General features: G+C 44.8%; 1 protein-coding gene across 6 annotated transcripts in view; it reads right to left on the reverse strand.

Annotated features, from left to right (window-relative positions):
- Positions 1 to 977: 977 nt before the first annotated feature.
- Positions 978 to 16,775, reverse strand: part of NUP98 (nucleoporin 98 and 96 precursor) — a gene marked incomplete at its 5' end in the record, with an annotated part of 34,854 nt that continues 19,056 nt past the window's right edge. For 5 of the 6 annotated variants that reach the window (XM_082008450.1, XM_082008449.1, XM_082008451.1 and 2 more), the window contains 14 exons: positions 978 to 1,263; positions 1,424 to 1,535; positions 2,449 to 2,603; positions 3,103 to 3,344; positions 4,756 to 4,977; positions 5,515 to 5,657; positions 7,194 to 7,337; positions 7,557 to 7,714; positions 8,346 to 8,615; positions 8,928 to 9,151; positions 9,962 to 10,382; positions 11,689 to 11,842; positions 12,609 to 12,785; positions 16,514 to 16,678. In XM_082008450.1, coding sequence (XP_081864576.1) covers positions 1,046 to 1,263; positions 1,424 to 1,535; positions 2,449 to 2,603; positions 3,103 to 3,344; positions 4,756 to 4,977; positions 5,515 to 5,657; positions 7,194 to 7,337; positions 7,557 to 7,714; positions 8,346 to 8,615; positions 8,928 to 9,151; positions 9,962 to 10,382; positions 11,689 to 11,842; positions 12,609 to 12,785; positions 16,514 to 16,678 — 2,805 coding nt within the window. In that variant the 3' untranslated portion in view covers positions 978 to 1,045. The remainder of the gene's footprint in view (positions 1,264 to 1,423; positions 1,536 to 2,448; positions 2,604 to 3,102; positions 3,345 to 4,755; positions 4,978 to 5,514; positions 5,658 to 7,193; positions 7,338 to 7,556; positions 7,715 to 8,345; positions 8,616 to 8,927; positions 9,152 to 9,961; positions 10,383 to 11,688; positions 11,843 to 12,608; positions 12,786 to 16,513; positions 16,679 to 16,775) is intronic. The other variant, XM_082008452.1, reaches the window with a different exon arrangement.

The raw sequence follows: 16,775 nt of genomic DNA on the forward strand, positions 1-16,775 counted from the left end.
GCACATTGACAGAGTCAGCTGCTCACTTGTGGGATGTTCTTGCAGTTGATGGCAGCTCTGCTTGATTAACCCAGCTGCGCAGAAAACCGATGACAGTGTGCGCCAGGCAGCGACGGCACACGCGGCAGCGCGGCTGCACCTGCCCCTACCTATCTGGGCAGCCACGCCGCGTGCAGCGGTGAAGAGCGGCCCGAAGTGCCCAGGAAGCCAGGCTGCTCTGCTCCTTGTGCAGGTGACCTCCTTTGGCAGTTTTGCTTTCGGCGCAGTTTGCCACCTCCCATCAGAAGCCTGGTGTCCTGGAACGCGGCAACTATTAGGACAAGCTCCTGTGTTCTACTGCGTGCGGGGCCCAGGAGATGTCTGTCCCCAGAGGTCTGCACAGCAGAGCTCGCCATAAGGCACACACTAAGGTGTCACCTTCCCTTCTCCTGCAGCAGGGAAGTAGCTTGTTTTGCTTTTGGACATGGAGGACAGGGAAAGGAGAAACACAACACATTCACAGGTCTCCAACTTAACAAGAGAATGCTGGAAAAGACACTTCTGAACTTGTTTCTTCTGTCACCCACCCACAGAGCAAACTTTTACCATAAAGCCCCAGTTAAAGCTTATCTGCGGTCAGTTCAGGTGCCCAGTGTTCATTGGTTTACCAAGTGCAGTCCCACCAAAGCGTGAGACTGCCCACGGAAAACTGTCCCAGAACTTGCTTCACCATCCTCTGCGCTGCAACGAAAGGAGTGAAAAGGATCTGCCAGGAGATGAAGACCACACCGTGCCCCCCTCCACAGGTACAATCTCGCCTGCAGACCGGTTCAGCAAGAGGTGCTTTATTGATTCTAGGAAAATGTTTGGTTGAGGGTGCCAGCCAGCAAGGTCCAGCCAGTCTCAATGCTCCCCCAGGTTACAAAAATTCCTGCGTTAGCCCACATACTAAAGCTGTTTTACACCTCTGTGGAAAACCTGCGTGGCAAGAGAGGTTGTTCACCCTCAGAACAAGGGTAAGGGTTAACAAATGGTAAAAACTGTCCATCGTGGAAGGGATTCTTCCTCAATGAGTCACTACTGTCAGCTCCCGTAGGTAAGACTGAGTGAGGCTGCGGAGCTCCTCCAAGGCATAGTCCTCTGGCATAGGCAGCCGGCCGATGTGGGGAGCGAGCAGGCGAAGAGGGACACGCTGCAGGTCCGGCGTAGAGTCGGAGATGGGCTCTGGGGCGTGCTGCAGGCTGAGGACCACCCGCAGCAGGTTAGCAATGCGCTTGGCCATATCTGGAAAGAGCAGGTAGAGGCGTGTTTCTGCATGCTCCGCACCACGCTCCAGCAGGAGCTGGCATGTGAGCACTTACATGCTCATGCTGCAAGCTGTGAACTTGAACAGCGATTCAAGGGGAAATTTTTGGGCAAAGGCATTTGGCTTATGTCACCATACCTGACTGAGCCAGGCGGTCCTTCGCGCTGTGGCACTGGATCTGCTCTATCCTGTTGCAGAGCGACGTCACTTTGGTATGTAACCTCTCCAGCTCGTAGGTGGAACAATCCAGCTGAAAGTAAACAAGAGAATCAGTGTCCGAGTCAGCTGAAGCCTGTCAGCAGAATCACTTGCAGTTTCAAGTCGAGTTCACTAAGTGAATTGCTTGAGTTCACTAAGCCAAATCTATCCAAGAGAATACAATCTATGCTAAAATCTGTTTGAAGTTAACACCTGAAGTGGGGGAAACAGGAAGCCTGGAACTGAATTAGAGGGGACTGACATGCAGACTGCCCACTAACTAGGGAACTGCTAGTTTTGTTTCTTCTCCTTCAATTGTCTCACTGTCATGCTACACAGAACACGTTTGCAGGGCAGAGCCCACAACTTATTCTGACAGTATCTATGAAATCTGTATCTTCAGAGATGCACCATATTCTGTTTGCTAGTGTCTGCAAAAGGGCAACACTAACATTACAGAATCACAGAATCATTTAGTTTGGAAAAAACCTTTAAGATCATCGAGTCCAACTGTTAAACTAACACTGCCAAGTCCGTCACTAAACCATGTCTCTAAGCACCACATCTACACATCTTTTAAATACCTCCAGGGATGGTGATTCAACCACCTCCCCTGGGCAGCCTGTTCCAATGCTTGACAACCCTTTCAGGGAAGAAATTTTTCCTAACATCCAATCTAAACCTCCCCTGACACAACTTGAGGCCACTTCCTCTCGTCCTATCACTGGTTACTCTGGAGAAGAGACCAACACTCACCTCGCTACAACCCCCTTTCAGGTAGTTGTAGAGAGTGATGTGGTCTCCCCTCAGCCTCCTCTTCTCCAGGCTAAACCACACCAGTTCCCTCAACCACTCATCAGACTTACATTAGCACTGAACAGCAAGTAAAAGGTTATTCTAAAAGCAAGACTCTGTATGAGCTTCCAAAGCATAGGGAGAAAAATACTATTGTTTTAGTTTGTTACCTGTTGAATCCTATCAAGCATCTCAATAACACGGATGTAATCTAGGTAGACCAGCCCCACCATCTCCCAGTCCTGGATGAGTGCACTACGCTCTGGAGGTGCAAGATCTTCCAGGAATCCTTTTAGGTACTTGTAGTTTTCATTAATAATAGCATCTACAGAGAACAGGCATGTTAGTAACAGAACAAAAGGGCTACTTACAAGTCAGGAACATCGATTGCTAAGGATAAAGCAACTGATGCAGTGTAGCCTCAGTTTTTTAATTCCTTGACACGATCAGCCACAGCCAGAAACGCTTACTTGATTTATGACCTACAAAAGGCAAGTTTGATGCCATCCCATTTCCAAGAGTGGGGACACCCACAGGATCAGTGCTCCAGGAATGCTACCACTGCCCTTGTTCCCTGAGGCAGAGGAAGGTGAATGTGCAGAAAGTTAAGCACTGCCCTTCTCACGTGTTTGCAGTGAAGAATCATCACACCAAGTATCAAGTGAGAGCTGTTTTGAAACAGCCAGCCACTCTCTACTAACCTTGTTACTAGAAACACAGCCATACCCCTTTGTATTATTGAACGCCCAATGGCTTCTGTTCCTACTGTACTTATGTGTGCTGCTCAAAAGACACAATGAAAACAATGAGGAGAGCAAACTCACCTGAGGCTAAGTGCCTGACAACCAGTTTATGACACTGGTTCCAGTGCCCAGCCTTGAACAAGAAGAGGGCTTCTTTATGCTTGTCGCCCTCCATCCTTGCTCGAACTGCCTTTGCTTCATGAATCCACTCCAGTGGGATGCAGAGCCTCTGCGTCAGAAAAGACTCCTTGGCCCAAGACTCTGGTGTCTCAGAGAGAACGCAATGCCGATTTAAGAGTTCACGCACTGCCTTCTCCCGAATACTGGGGGGAAGAGGACAAGGCGTTATTCCAACAAGCAATCCTTGTACCAAGAAAGATCTGTTGGAGGAAGTCCAGAGGAGGCCACCAAAAGGCTCTGAGGGCTGGAACAGCTCTGCTGTGAGGACAGGCTGGGAGAGCTGGGGGGGCTCAGCCTGGACAGAGAAGGCTCCAGGGAGACCTTACCGCAGCTGCCAGGGCTGAGAGGGGCTGAGGAGAAAGGTGGGGACAGACTTTTTAGCAGGGCCTGTTGTGATAGGACAAGGGTAATGGGTTTAAACTAAGAGAGGGCAGATTCACACTAGATCTACGGCAGAAATGTTTCACACTGAGGGTGATGAAACCCTGGCCCAGGTTGCCCAGAGAGGTGGTGGATGCCCCATCCCTGGAAACACCCCAGGTCAGGCTGGATGGGGCTCTGAGCAACCTGCTCGAGTTGGGGATGTCCCTGCTCATGGCAAGGGGGTTGGACTAGATGGCCTTGAAAGGTCCCCTCCCACCCAAACCCTTCTGTAACTCTAGAATCAGAAGACACACTTCAATACAAGCAGCCAAGGACTGGACAAGGCAGCAGTCAACTGCATTATACTTATTGGCGACGGCAGAGGCACAGGCGTAACAGAAGGCCAAAGCCAGCCTCGTCAGGCCTTGAATAGTCTTACTGCAGGATATTAAGAAAAGTTCTAAAAATCACTTGAATTACTTCAGTATAGGTTAACCACTAAGAAAGAAGTCATCGCTAGTGTTTAACTTTTTAAATGCTGTAAGCTTGAAAACATTTAAGTATGATCCAGGCCCCTAAAAGTAATATATAGCTCTATTTGAAGTTATCGGTTGGAAAAAAATTCTATCGCAATGTATGAATGGTAGCTGTAAACGTTAATAGCAAGAGACACCTTTCTAGGAAAGACATATTATTTACAAGTTTAAGACAATTTTTTGTTAAGTACATATTTCACAATAGAAGCAGAACAGGCATTTTGGTGATTTCCAAGCTTTCCTTTGAAATACACTTCCTTCTGTTCAGCTCCAATGCGAACAGTTACAAAATTTTGCATTAATGATATTTTCAGGACAAGTTCTTGAGCACAGTAAGCTTGCTGAGCCACAGACAAGATACACAGCCCTAAGATAGCAAAACGACTACGACATCTGCTTCGATAGCACAGTTCAGGAGTTACAGCCACTACAGTCATTACAATACTACTTAACATCCAACAAGACATTTAACTAAGCAGAATTATTCATGCCACTTTGTAATCCTGGCACACAATTTTTACAAGTGGCATGAAGTTCTGAAGCTGTGCAGTTACAGTTTAGTGTGAGAGAAGCCATAATTACGGTATATATAACAGGTCTTTAAAACAGACACACTATTTTCAAGGCAAAAGGAAAACCAAAACCTTTTACTCACTGCGTATCAGGCTCATGCAGCAGTATAAAAACAGCCCATTCCCAAAGACCTTTGCTTTCAAGCTGGGCAGCATAGCTAGCATTGAGCACTCCTTGACTCTGCTTGAATAGATGGGTATAATTCAGGGCTCTGAGCACTTCCCACAGGTGCCAGCTGAGACGATAGTCCAGAGGGTCAGATGTTACACTCCTGGGATCAAGCAGCTGGTTGAGATCATAATGCCTGTAGGGAAAAATATTTGCAACATGAATAGTTAATTGTGTCCACGTAACAAAAATCATGAATTGGTGCTACTTAGCTCCTTCCCTTCACCCACCTCCAATTATTCCATATATGTGATTTACATGGGTGGCTTTTTTGGGAAAAAAAAAAGATAGGAGCAGCAGTTAAAATACTTCTGCTTTTAGTCTGCATCCAGACTGTCACAATCTCTTCTTTTGCCTGTGTTCCTCCTGAAGATTTCTCAATGCCTTCAAAGGCAACTATGGTGAAGCATGATTACTGCATTCTTCAGACATAGAAAACATGCAAGAAAAAGCCCACAAACGTGCTCCAAAGCTTAAGTTTCATCACCTATACCATCACCAGCAGTGACAGTGTCACCACGTTCTCGAAGAGTGTACATGCAAGGCAGACTGACTACTGTACGTGGTTCAGTAAGCACTGAAGCTGATTTCATACCCCTGGTTTGGGAATTCAAGAAGTCACTGAACTAATCAAGATTTTTCTGAATAGTTTTTGTACTATTCGCCCACTTACCTGTCACTGTAGAGCTTTAACAAATGAAAACAAACATCTCTCAAAGGCCTTCCTGCATTATCGTCTTCTTCAATCGCACAACCAGAATCTTCAAGGTAAGGAGGCAGAGGACAGCAGGCATATTTTTCACACTCTGGTGTGTTCTAAAGAAATAGTTTTAACACTAGGTTTAAAAATAGCACTCTGAACAAAACTGCTCTCTGAATTCCACACAGCTCAGCAGGCTCACGAGCACGCTTTCCGCTTCAAAGTAGAAGGTGCACCCCAGTGCACTTGCAGTTAAAACTTACACAGCAACGATATACTAACATGACACTAAAAAGAAAAAAATAAACCAAAAATACTTTGGCAGACTTAATTTCATCTCACACTGAGCTCTTAAAAGCCACTGTGTGGTGGTACAGTCAGTTCTCACATACATGCAGCTTGTATTCCTCAATGTTTTTTTACAGCTGGAAAACCACATATGACTTGATGGAATGAAAGACTCTGCATCCCTGCAGGCTTTCTCTGTCTCTGCAGAGTCTGGACAGCTAAGTGAGCAGCACTGAACGCACCGCATCAACAAGAACTGTTTTACAGAGCACCAAACTGCAGGAGAACTCTTGTCTTTCATACCATCTAACTAGTCTGGGTTACCAAAATCCTCTTGACATTTTCACTGCTGGTAAGAACACTAGATCTGGGTTTGGAAGAGCATTCCATGTCCTGCTCATTTCCAGTTATTAGCCCTCCTACACAAAGTTCTAGAAACAATTTTCTTCCACATTATTGGGCTGCAGTGAGACCACCACCCCCACAAGCTAACCTAGCAGCATTACCTTCAGTTCAAGCCACGACAAAACTAAAGCTCGGTGTTTTGAAGTGATGAACACATTATACTGACATACTGTGTACAAAGGTAACACTAAATATACCTGCAGGTATTAAGCACGCATCAGTTAGAAGTCACCAGACACAATGCTGTGCTTGGGCTATCTTTAGGCATCGAGATCAAGGGCTGAACTAGCTTTAGTTAAATGATTAAACACTTTTTTGAAGAACTCTCTATCTTTCTGCATACAGAGGCTGACGCCTCTACAGCCACAAACAAGGCTTTGCATAACGCATGCAGCCATGCACTGCCCGTAGCACAGCTTCCACGTGTGCTGTAGAAACAGCAAGTGTAACTAACAGGGTATGTGGTTCAGCAAAGAATATTTTGAAAGTCAGGCAGCTGAGTACTACTCATCACACTGGGAAAACTGACCAGCTGTCCAGCTCCAATGCCCTTTTCCTGCGGCTGGCCACTACCCATCTTCCTAATTTTGTCTTGCTGTCAAACACCTGGAAACACTCAGTGGGAGATATGCTTCAAATAAGTCACTGCCAGAACACCCTAAAGAGTAGGCCCTAAGCTTCTCGAGTGACTAGGATTACCAACAGGTTCAACCCCAGTGCTTTAATCGCATTCCAGTGGGGGAAGGAACATTCCTATCAAAGTGAACTTCTGCAAAAACTCATCACTAAAGCTGGGGAAGGAATTCAATGCTGGGACAACTGAAATAATGAACCCATATGCAATTCCATACTCGGCACCGCCACAGCGATACTTGACTGCTCACAGAAGTCTCAGTGCAGCATCAGACAGTCAATGGTACCGAGTAAGACCTCCTTTTACCTAGGCATGACTGACCTACCTGAAATGCTGCCTCATACATGGCAAGCGCCTTGGAAATAGAAGCTGTTGGAGGAAGCAGGTACCAGAGGTGGACAGCCATGCAACGCTTCCAGTCCAGCAATGAGCACACATTGATACTTATTCTCTCCGATAACTGCCACACCTGAAGATACAAATTACTAAGTTTAGTTCAAACTTACCACACAATGGTTGGTACTTACCATGCAACAGCATGAGGCTACATTAGTAAAAACACCATATCAACACCTTGCGTTCCTTTCCTGCTGCATACCACATGCTGCGGTCAAGAGCTACAGTTTAAACGTACTGCTGTCAAGGGGAAGTCAAGTCAATGAAGAAACAGCCCAGTAATAGAACTTACAGGCTTTCCTGCAAGCAGGGCAAAGATCCGCAGTCTCTCTTCCTGGATAAAGCAGTCTGCCTGCAGCCTGTGCCAGTCCACCAGCTGCATGGTGAGAAGGTCCCGAACAGGCTGGCTACCTGCCAGCTGGGAGAGGAGCAGAGCAAGCCTGTGGTCACCTGGAACAGGAGACAACAGCCCATCAGGCAAATCCTCCTGCCTACCAGGGCCACAGCTATCTGCTTCTGAGCTGTGGGGCACTTTGATCAGCCTACAGCTGCACAACTGTTTTTCTGTGCACAGTTTCTTATGAAATAAACCATTCCATAAACATCTACTAGAATGGGGGCAGGGGGAGAAGAGAAAGGAACTGGAAGGACAGACTCCTCCCAAAGAGGCAAATGAAAAGTTTTAAGATTTGAGGTGACATAAAAGACCAAGATGAAACTAGCCACTAGGCTCTGAAAAGATACGTTTTTGAAACTAATGTAAAGCAGCTTAACAGATGTTTAATTACAAATAATAGTAATTTTAAAAAGCATACAAAGGAGATACTACGCAAAAAAACAGTTCCCAGTGCACTACAGCATCACTTCCTAAGTCTACAAGAGCTGACAACTAAGCCAGCTTAAATATGACCAGGTACTCAAGCAGTAAGTAGACAAGCCAGCCTCCACCTTAATCACTGTCTCATATGGGAAAACTCCATACTCAGAATGGCCAACTACTATCAGCTCCCAAAGTTTAAATTCTCCTTATGTCTCTCCCTTCCCTCTCCTCTCAAAAACCAGAGATATTTAAGCATCTTACCTGACTGCTGTGCCAGCCTGCAAGCTTCACCAATTCTCTTCCCAGTAAGGCAGCTGAACACAGCCTCTATGTGATTACCGTGTCGAGACAACGAGACTTCCTCCTCAATTCGTCCTGCAGCAGTCTCTGACAGCCAGCGTGAGAAGGCTTTCCGACGCTCCAGAGCTAGGATGTATTCACTGGGTTCCTCCAAGCTGGCCTCTAACTCCTTCAAGTTCCCCCAAATTGCTTCACATAAAGTCCATGTCAGGCACCAGTGCTTCACAACAGCTGTCAGGACAAAGTTATTCAGTCATAAGGAGTGAAAACATAGACAAAAGGCTATTTAGAGAAGACTCTCATGAGATTCTATGTACAATCTTGTAGGATACCCTTTAGGACTGTTACAAGTCGATGCAGGAAGCCAGTTAGCTCCCCACATGCAATCAGCCATGTTTATGCTTTCAGAAAGAATGCTGAGGTACAGTCAATTTTTCTGTCTTATTCAGATTTCTCTGCTCTGATGCAACCTGAAGTTAACCTGAACTGGACAGTTTTCCAGATTCCCTGTCACTATTGTGACAAGAATTATTCCATACTCACTTTCTGTCACAGCAGGATCCTCAGATGCCTTTCTAACCCAGTCAGCGTAGTCGTGAATAGCAGAAACTCCTGGATTGGGTGCTAGAAGAGGACAGTGTTCATCCATATGGACAGTGCTGTGGTTCAGCTTTATCTCCAGAGGGATGAGATACAGCTGTTTGTCCATCTTCCGTTGTTCTAAGCTCAGCTTCTCCACATGAACCTTGAAAGAGGATTCTGAGAGTCTGGAGGGAAAAAGGAGGGAAAAAAAAAAACAGTAGTAATGTTCTGAATTGTTTTCCTTACAAGTGAACTGCACCCATCACAGCACAGCTGCATTGTGCAGCTTGTCACAATTTGAACATAAAGACAGTAAGACATACGATCCAAGGTCAATAGCTAGGTATGGAGAACCTAGTTACACAGTCTGGGATTCAGAACCAGACTTCGGCAAATACACCTCATTGAACTGGGTACTTCCAGCACTCAGGAGGCAATTGGCACACCTTACCACACCCCACTGCATTTTGTGAGAGCACCTCATTCTGCCAGCAAATCAGATATGCTGGAGAACATCAATTGAACAAGTGTTTTGGAGGACTTAAATGGTAGAACAGCTAGCTATATTCCAGTCAAGTTTAGGTATGGCGTTACACAGCCCAGGAGAGGTCTGGATACTGCTTTATATAAAAGCAGAATTGAAGGCATCTCAGAATCCAGAAGCTAAGCAAGAAATTTCTTAGGTAGTGCAGATATCCTCAGGGAGAATCAACGGCACATTAGAAGCCTCCTGGACAACAATTTTGAACTTTCTCTCTTTAACGTTTTGCTGGATGACAGTGTTATTTACTTGTTAAAAATATAACTACTCTTACTACGATATTCCAGTTGATACACAGATTTTTGTAAAGTAGCAATCTGAAGGAAATCTCCATGGCTAACATGATCTTGTACCACTTCCGCATATCAGAAGGAGTATCAACCTACAATCACGACTCCTTCAAAAACAAAGAAGAAAGCATGTCAGCATCATCCTACAGGAAACTACTACTCACGATTTTGGAGCTACAGGAGTTGGCAGGAATCCATATTCCATGGACTCGCACTGAAGATCTTCCATTTCACTGGATGCACTCAACCGTTCTCCACAATTGACAAGCGTCCAGTTGGGTCCCCAACCAACTCGAAATGAGCGCCCCATGAAGAGTGCCATATCCATCAGTAGCTTCCCTTTTCCGCTGGTGATGGACTTTTCCAGAGGTACAAGACCCTGCCGCCTGCGGACACCAACTGTTTTCATCTGTACCTCAGGGACTGATGGAGGTACAGAGAATGCAGACGCTAATGGAGAAGACGCCGACCAAAGGGCAACAGAAGGGGGGCTGCTCGAAGTCATTGGTCCCTTGAAATCTTGCAGAGCAGCACTTGGTGGTTGGAAAATTACATTAGCAAATTTTGACTGCAGCAGCCCACCAACTAGAGGGAAGAAGCAGGAAGAATGTTTAAGTGAACAGGGTACTCGCTTTTCAGCAGTATATTTCTGGTACTTTAAAGGTATTTCAGTACTTCTTGAGCAGCCAGTGAAAACATTTGCCATGGTTTGTAATGGTAATGCACAGCTAAGCATGATTATTTGCAGTACTGGAACGGCAAAACCCATTGTGCACAGTGTGATTTGCATCATCCAAACTAAGGTGTAATACCATGTGCTAAGAGCAGTACACATACAGTCTCACCCCAAAATCTGCTGTTTCCAAAGAACTAATTTAACAGATAGTTACAGTTAGACCATCAGACACAAGCATCTCACAGAGAAAGCAGACACCAATTGCTATTAGCAGAAGCAGAGCTGAAACTGTCCCCACAGAAACATCTCAGGTCTGCCCATGTAATTCAGGAAGCAACTCCATGCCTGCTATCGGAGGTATTATTCCTACTGAAGTCACCAGTTAGCGGATGTATTGGGTGTAAATGGCAAGCTTTTGGCAGCGTGGGTGCTGCAAGGTTGCTCCCTGTGAGAAGAGTTCAGGGGCTGCCCTGTGCTGGTGTCCACAACGGACCCACCACAGGTCACAGCTGAGCCCATTGGGGGAGTTTATGGCACCTCTGAATCAATCTACAAAGCTGGTGGTGCCTCTGTGGGATCCTGAGAAAGGGCAGAACACGTCACACAGGCAGAGGAAAAAAAAAAAGAAAAAAAAGAGTGAAGACAGCAGTGCAAGCACCAAGGTCAGAGAAGGAGGAAGGAAGGAGGTGCTCCAGGCACCAGAGTGGGTATTCCCCCCGCAGACCTCAGGAGAGGGCTCATGCTGGCTCACGGGAGAAAGCCGAGGAGGGAGGAGTGGCAGAGAGGAACTGCTATGGACTGGCTACAACCTCCCATCCCCACTGCCCTGCTGGGGTGAGGAGGAGGTAGAGGAGTCGGGAATGAAGGAATCTGAGCCTGGGAAAGGGGGGACGGAGTAGCAAGTGTTGTTTTCATTTACCTTTGTTTCTCCCTACCCAAACCTATTTAATGGGCAACAGATTAATTTTACTCAAGTCAACTGAACAGGCAAAACAGTCTCCCTGTCTTTATCTCGACCCATGAGCTTTTCTTCATACGATTTTCTCCCCCATCCTGTTGAGGAGAGGGAGTGAGAGAGCAGCTGGGTGGGCATCTGGCTACTGGCCAAAGCTAACCCACCACAGTGCACAACTGTTCTGCCATTATGTTCAGCCAGTAGTAAGATTTTGCCTATTAATATTAGAATTAAAGTCAGTATGTGGTTTCTTACAATACCTGAGTATCTTTTCTGTCCTTGTGATTTTGAAATAGGAAGCCTTGGAGAACAGATCTCTTGAGAAGTATCCATTTTTACTGGTTGCTTCCCAGGATAATGATCCAGGATCAAATCTACATCATCTTCATCAGCAAGCAAGGAAGCTTTCATAATCTAAAAAGGCAGTAAGTCAAGCCTGCACATTAGCACTCACCCTCAGAGCAGCAGCTAGCTGATCCCATCAGCTCCCTCCCCAACCAAAATAACTTCTGCATGTTGCACATGACCAAACAATACCCTCATGTCACAAATATTTCAAGTAACAGTGAAGGCACACAGTTCAGGAGAACTGAAAGCAAGCGTGTCAGTTGATGATAAACTTTTAAAAACTACTAGTTAAATCAGTATCACAGTACTAGTTAGGATGGCTGTGGAGTGCTAAAATAATAACGTTTTCTTAGAACTTACCTCTACTTGTTTTACAGCTTAAGTAGTAACTCCAGGACTATTTTTCCCTTACAAATTAAGAACAAAGGTAGAGGCCCACAAGCATTCAAGGTACTATCCTTTCATCAAACACACACACACCAAAACCCAAATCAAGACCAGTTATCCTGTCACCTTGTTTTCCACAAACTGGAGCCAAAGCAGTCCTGGCTAGGTATTAGTTTTGCTTATCACATTGCCCACACTTCAGAATTTTGAAATATAAATTCTAGCCTTAAGATGATTTTCATTCTTGCCTTAAGCTTTCCATGTCTGTAAAGGTTTACTACAGAAACAAAGACAACTAACATGTAAGTTTTAATCACACTACAGGTGTGATATATAGTTTGTTACAAGTTGATATATAAATACACTCGGGGAAACAAACCAAGAAGTTAGTGAGAGATATTACCAAGTCCACTCTTTCAGAGAGGGGAAATTGCAAGACACTCACCTGCAAGACATGGGGGTTAATACCCAGGGTTGACACAATGTGAGTTGAAGCAGGCACTGCCTCCTGCTCTTCTATCATGTTATCTTCTAAAATGGACTCAGAGGGAGGCTCCTGGGTGATGTCTGTCATATCACTGTCCAGTTCCACAACCCTGCCGAGCTGCTCCACTTCTGGGGTCTGCGGACACATGCAGAGGCCATGTCAGACAACAACAGCTTGCAACAGTTTGCCGAGAAAGAGTATTTAATAGCTTCAACAATCACCTGCAAATGAAGCGGAGTACTCCCTTGCTTGTGTCAAGATTCCACATTAAGTTTAGAGATGAATATAGGTAACCTATTCCCATTTTCTTCTGAGTTGTAACATAACAGTGCAAGTTAAAGTGAAGGAGAAGTCACGGTTTAGTGATGCCCTCCCGAAGTTTGCCAAGTGCTGCCATTCAGTTTAAGAAACTATTCTTCAGCTTTCCGTTTTTCATATGACCAACAAAAAGGAAGAGTTTGTGCATCCTGCCTTCCTTCCCTTCTCCCTCAAAATGCTATCACACAAAGAAAAGTTTCCTGTGCCTAGGTTCAACCCAGGACATTTTAGATGACCATGCAATCAGTTTAAAAGTAGTGATTCTCCAGCATTAATGTGTGACACCACTGGTGGTTGATGAGCAGATGAGTCACTGCAATACCTGCTTTGTTTCCCCAGCTGTGACATAGTACAAGTTGAAAACATTGAGTTTATATTGCACAAAGAACTTCACAGAAGTTTTAAGTGGACACGAGCCCCTTCAAGACCATGTAAGACTGGGTCACAGAGTATGGGTGCACACGCATGTAAAATTTTTTTTGAATTTTAAATCAGGACGCAACTGTTATTGGACTAGAAAGTTGGGGGGTTTTTTTTCCCCAATTACATTCTAATTATCACTAGAACATTAGCAGTTAGAAAGTTAAAATCAGAAGTTCTCTTCCAATCTGCGGCTAAATTTCTCATCTCTACTGCTAGTCCAAGGCAGGAAGAAGAATTAATTTTACAATTTTTCTGAAGGCAATCACATGACATCGCCTTTGTGGTGAGCCCGAGGTGACCTCTACACATCTTCAATCACTTAAGACAACTTGAACTCACAGACCAGGCAGGGCCAGGAAACACTCAGCCAGTACAAACAATGAGCAGGCATCAGAAGTTAACTTTCAAGCACTGCCATCGCCTCTAGCTCTGCCTGGCTTGCTGACCGTGGCGACAGCGGTGAGGCCCTGAGCTGGGACCAAACAGCGGAGCGTGACAGAGCACTGCAAGCCATTCAGCTATGTGCCAGCTCTGCTACCACAACCTGTTCCATAGGACAAAAACCCCTGGGGAATGCCATTCACTGCTAGTATTGTGCAGCTAACAGGCCAACCCAAAAGAAGCACCTAGCCCAGGAGTAATTAGCCTGTGCCACATTAGCTGAATGGCCTTCAGGTTCTAACCAGGTGACCCCTCAGTTCCTGATGGGCTCTAACCTCAAACCTTGGCTCCAGTCCATCAGTTTTGCTCCAGTCTAACCACTCCTGTTGCTTAGATATGAGTGTCCTGTGAAATATTCATGCTTACAGCTTACTTGGTTTCCAGTAGTAACATGCAGACTGCTGAAGCAATGCTCTGGAGCAATGCATATATATGAGAAAGGAAACTGTTGGCAGATAGTGGCACTGGAAATCACACTAAGGATATTTAAAAGCATATTCAAATGGCTGCTGCTTAGCTCATTAGAATCAGCCAAGAAATGTTATGAAGGTTATCAGATGAGGCAGATAAAGTTCGACAAGGGGGGGGTCTGTAAAGATAGAACTGAATGGCAGACATGGCAGGAGCACTACCTAGTGGTATCTGAGCATGCCTACAGTACACGGAGCAGATTTACAAGTCAAAATATGTTTAAACACAAAAGTTTCACTACTCCATTGTGCTTTAATGCAGCCATGTCCCTGGTGTAACTATTTCCTGTGGACCTTGAAACATTAATAAATTCATTAATATTCAAGTTAGTGAGGGAGGAAAAAACCCTCAAGTTTAGTTCCTAAATGCTTCCTACAGACCGAAGTATTATTTTCAGATGCTTTACACGTCAAGAGTTTTAAGCCACACTATGAGTTTCTCAGTGGTTTTGGAAATGAAGCTAGATGTTTCTCCCCATTTTAAGAAACAAAAACCTTAGTTACTGCTATGCAAGTCAAACAGGTTAATTAACCTGGTCCACTGGGATCCCAAAACGCACCAGTGCTGCCTGTACTGAAGGGCGTTTCGGTGAACTGCTGCCACCAGACCTTTAGTTCTGGGCCCCTCTAACCTGCATGGATACCTCAAGCAGCAGAGCTGGAATGGTAGGCGTTTCTACAGGGGTTATAAGTAGACCACAGACTATGTAAGATCAGAAGCAGTTCCCAGCTGATTTAACATTTTCCTACTACAAAAGCAATGAAACTGGTTTTTTGCACAAGCAGTGATGAAGTGTGATTTGTTAGATCTCCTGATGCTATGAACAGACCCTTGTCCAGAAGGGCTCTAAGTTACCCAAAGCCAATGGCCAATGAAGATAAATGCTGCTAGAATGTGTCCTGGTTTCAAAAGGACTAGACCCAGTAAAAAAAACAGAAGTGTTCAACCTATTTGAGAGTACTGCCTCTTAAGCTGTTTTTTATGCTTTGACTTCAGAGATGCAGAAATAAAACTGTCCTCCTCTGCTTCCCAGTGAGATGACACACCATGAACGCTGGCCATGTGCCAAGCAGCATGGTGCCACATGATCCATGCCTCGGTGAGCTGCAAGCTTAGAGAGCACCTTCCACTGCAGTCACAGATTACTGAAGGGTAAACCAGAAAGTCTGCTTATGCACAGCAACAAAAACATCTCTGCAAGTCCTATCCAGCTGCCAAATACCCTCTGCTCAGCCTTCCTGCACATCCTAGCTGCTGAAAGTTTATTTTCACAACTAGGCAATCAATAAACCAGTTTTGGAAAAAAAAAAAAGTCTCAAGGCACTTGCATTCTGCTTTATGACAAATTACTTCAAAAAGTTATAGGTAGTTCACAAATGTTTACTATTAACACTTGGCATAAACACTATGCCATCACTAGCACAATGCCTTCCAAATAGGCTGGTTTTTCACCCATAATGAAGCAGCTCCTACTTTAGCTTGACAATATCCATACTAATGACATTTGGAAAATGCAAGTGTTACCAGCTGCAATTAGGCTAACCTTTAAAACCACATAAAATGATTTTTTAAGAATTAAATTAACATCAGACCTTAAGGAGTCACCAGCGAACTGGATAAAACGCTACCTTCCCTGTGTAAGACAGAGGCATACTACTGAGGATGTTTTACAAAGCTTTAGAAGCAGTCACATCCAACCCAAGTACATTTAAAAATCCAGCATATAACCAACCTTAAAAAAGTAGTTTTTAATAAAAATAGAGCACATTCTTAAAATATAAAGCATACAGTCTTGCATACTAAATGATGGTAAAGTCAAATTAATGCACAATATCATTCTCAAGGTAGGCAGCACAAGGCATTATAATTCTATAGCGTATATTAAATATTCACAAAAACAAGTTCTTTCATAAGTGGTGCAAATATGCTGAACTCAATCTAGACCAGAATTTAAACAAGAAACAAGGGTTTAAAGCCTTCCCATCCCCACACGTCCTCAGTATGAAGTGTCAAGTATATTAACGAAAAAGAACATGCAAACACTCATCAAGAGGTCAGAAGAGCTACTGAGTTTGTGCACATTTGTGTAAGGTTTTGCTCTTCGGTTTCCAGGCTACTCGTTACTTCAACAACCCCTTCCTAGGCACCAGCTATTCTTCAAATTTCATTTTATGAATTCCCTTCATTCCCATTCACTGTCCTCCTTCTACCTGAGATGGAGGCGTTGGCTTGCCATTTAGGGTCATTTGCTGGGGCGGCAGATGCCCTGAGGGCGGCACAGGTGTAGTTTTTAACTTCTTTGTGTCCACTTTTGAAGGATGCTCTTCCTCTTCCTCATCTGAATCTTGTAAACCATACTTGGAAAAGTGTGCCACCTGTGTAATGAGAAGGGCAAGTATGTCATACTTTGGAAGAGAGACTTCAGGCATCCATTTCTGAAAGGCCTGAGCAATGAGCTGGCATAACTGTCCA

This window comes from Phaethon aethereus (genome assembly GCF_964289735.1).
Source record: "Phaethon aethereus genome assembly, chromosome: 1".
In the NCBI taxonomy this organism is placed as follows: Eukaryota; Metazoa; Chordata; class Aves; order Phaethontiformes; family Phaethontidae; genus Phaethon; species Phaethon aethereus.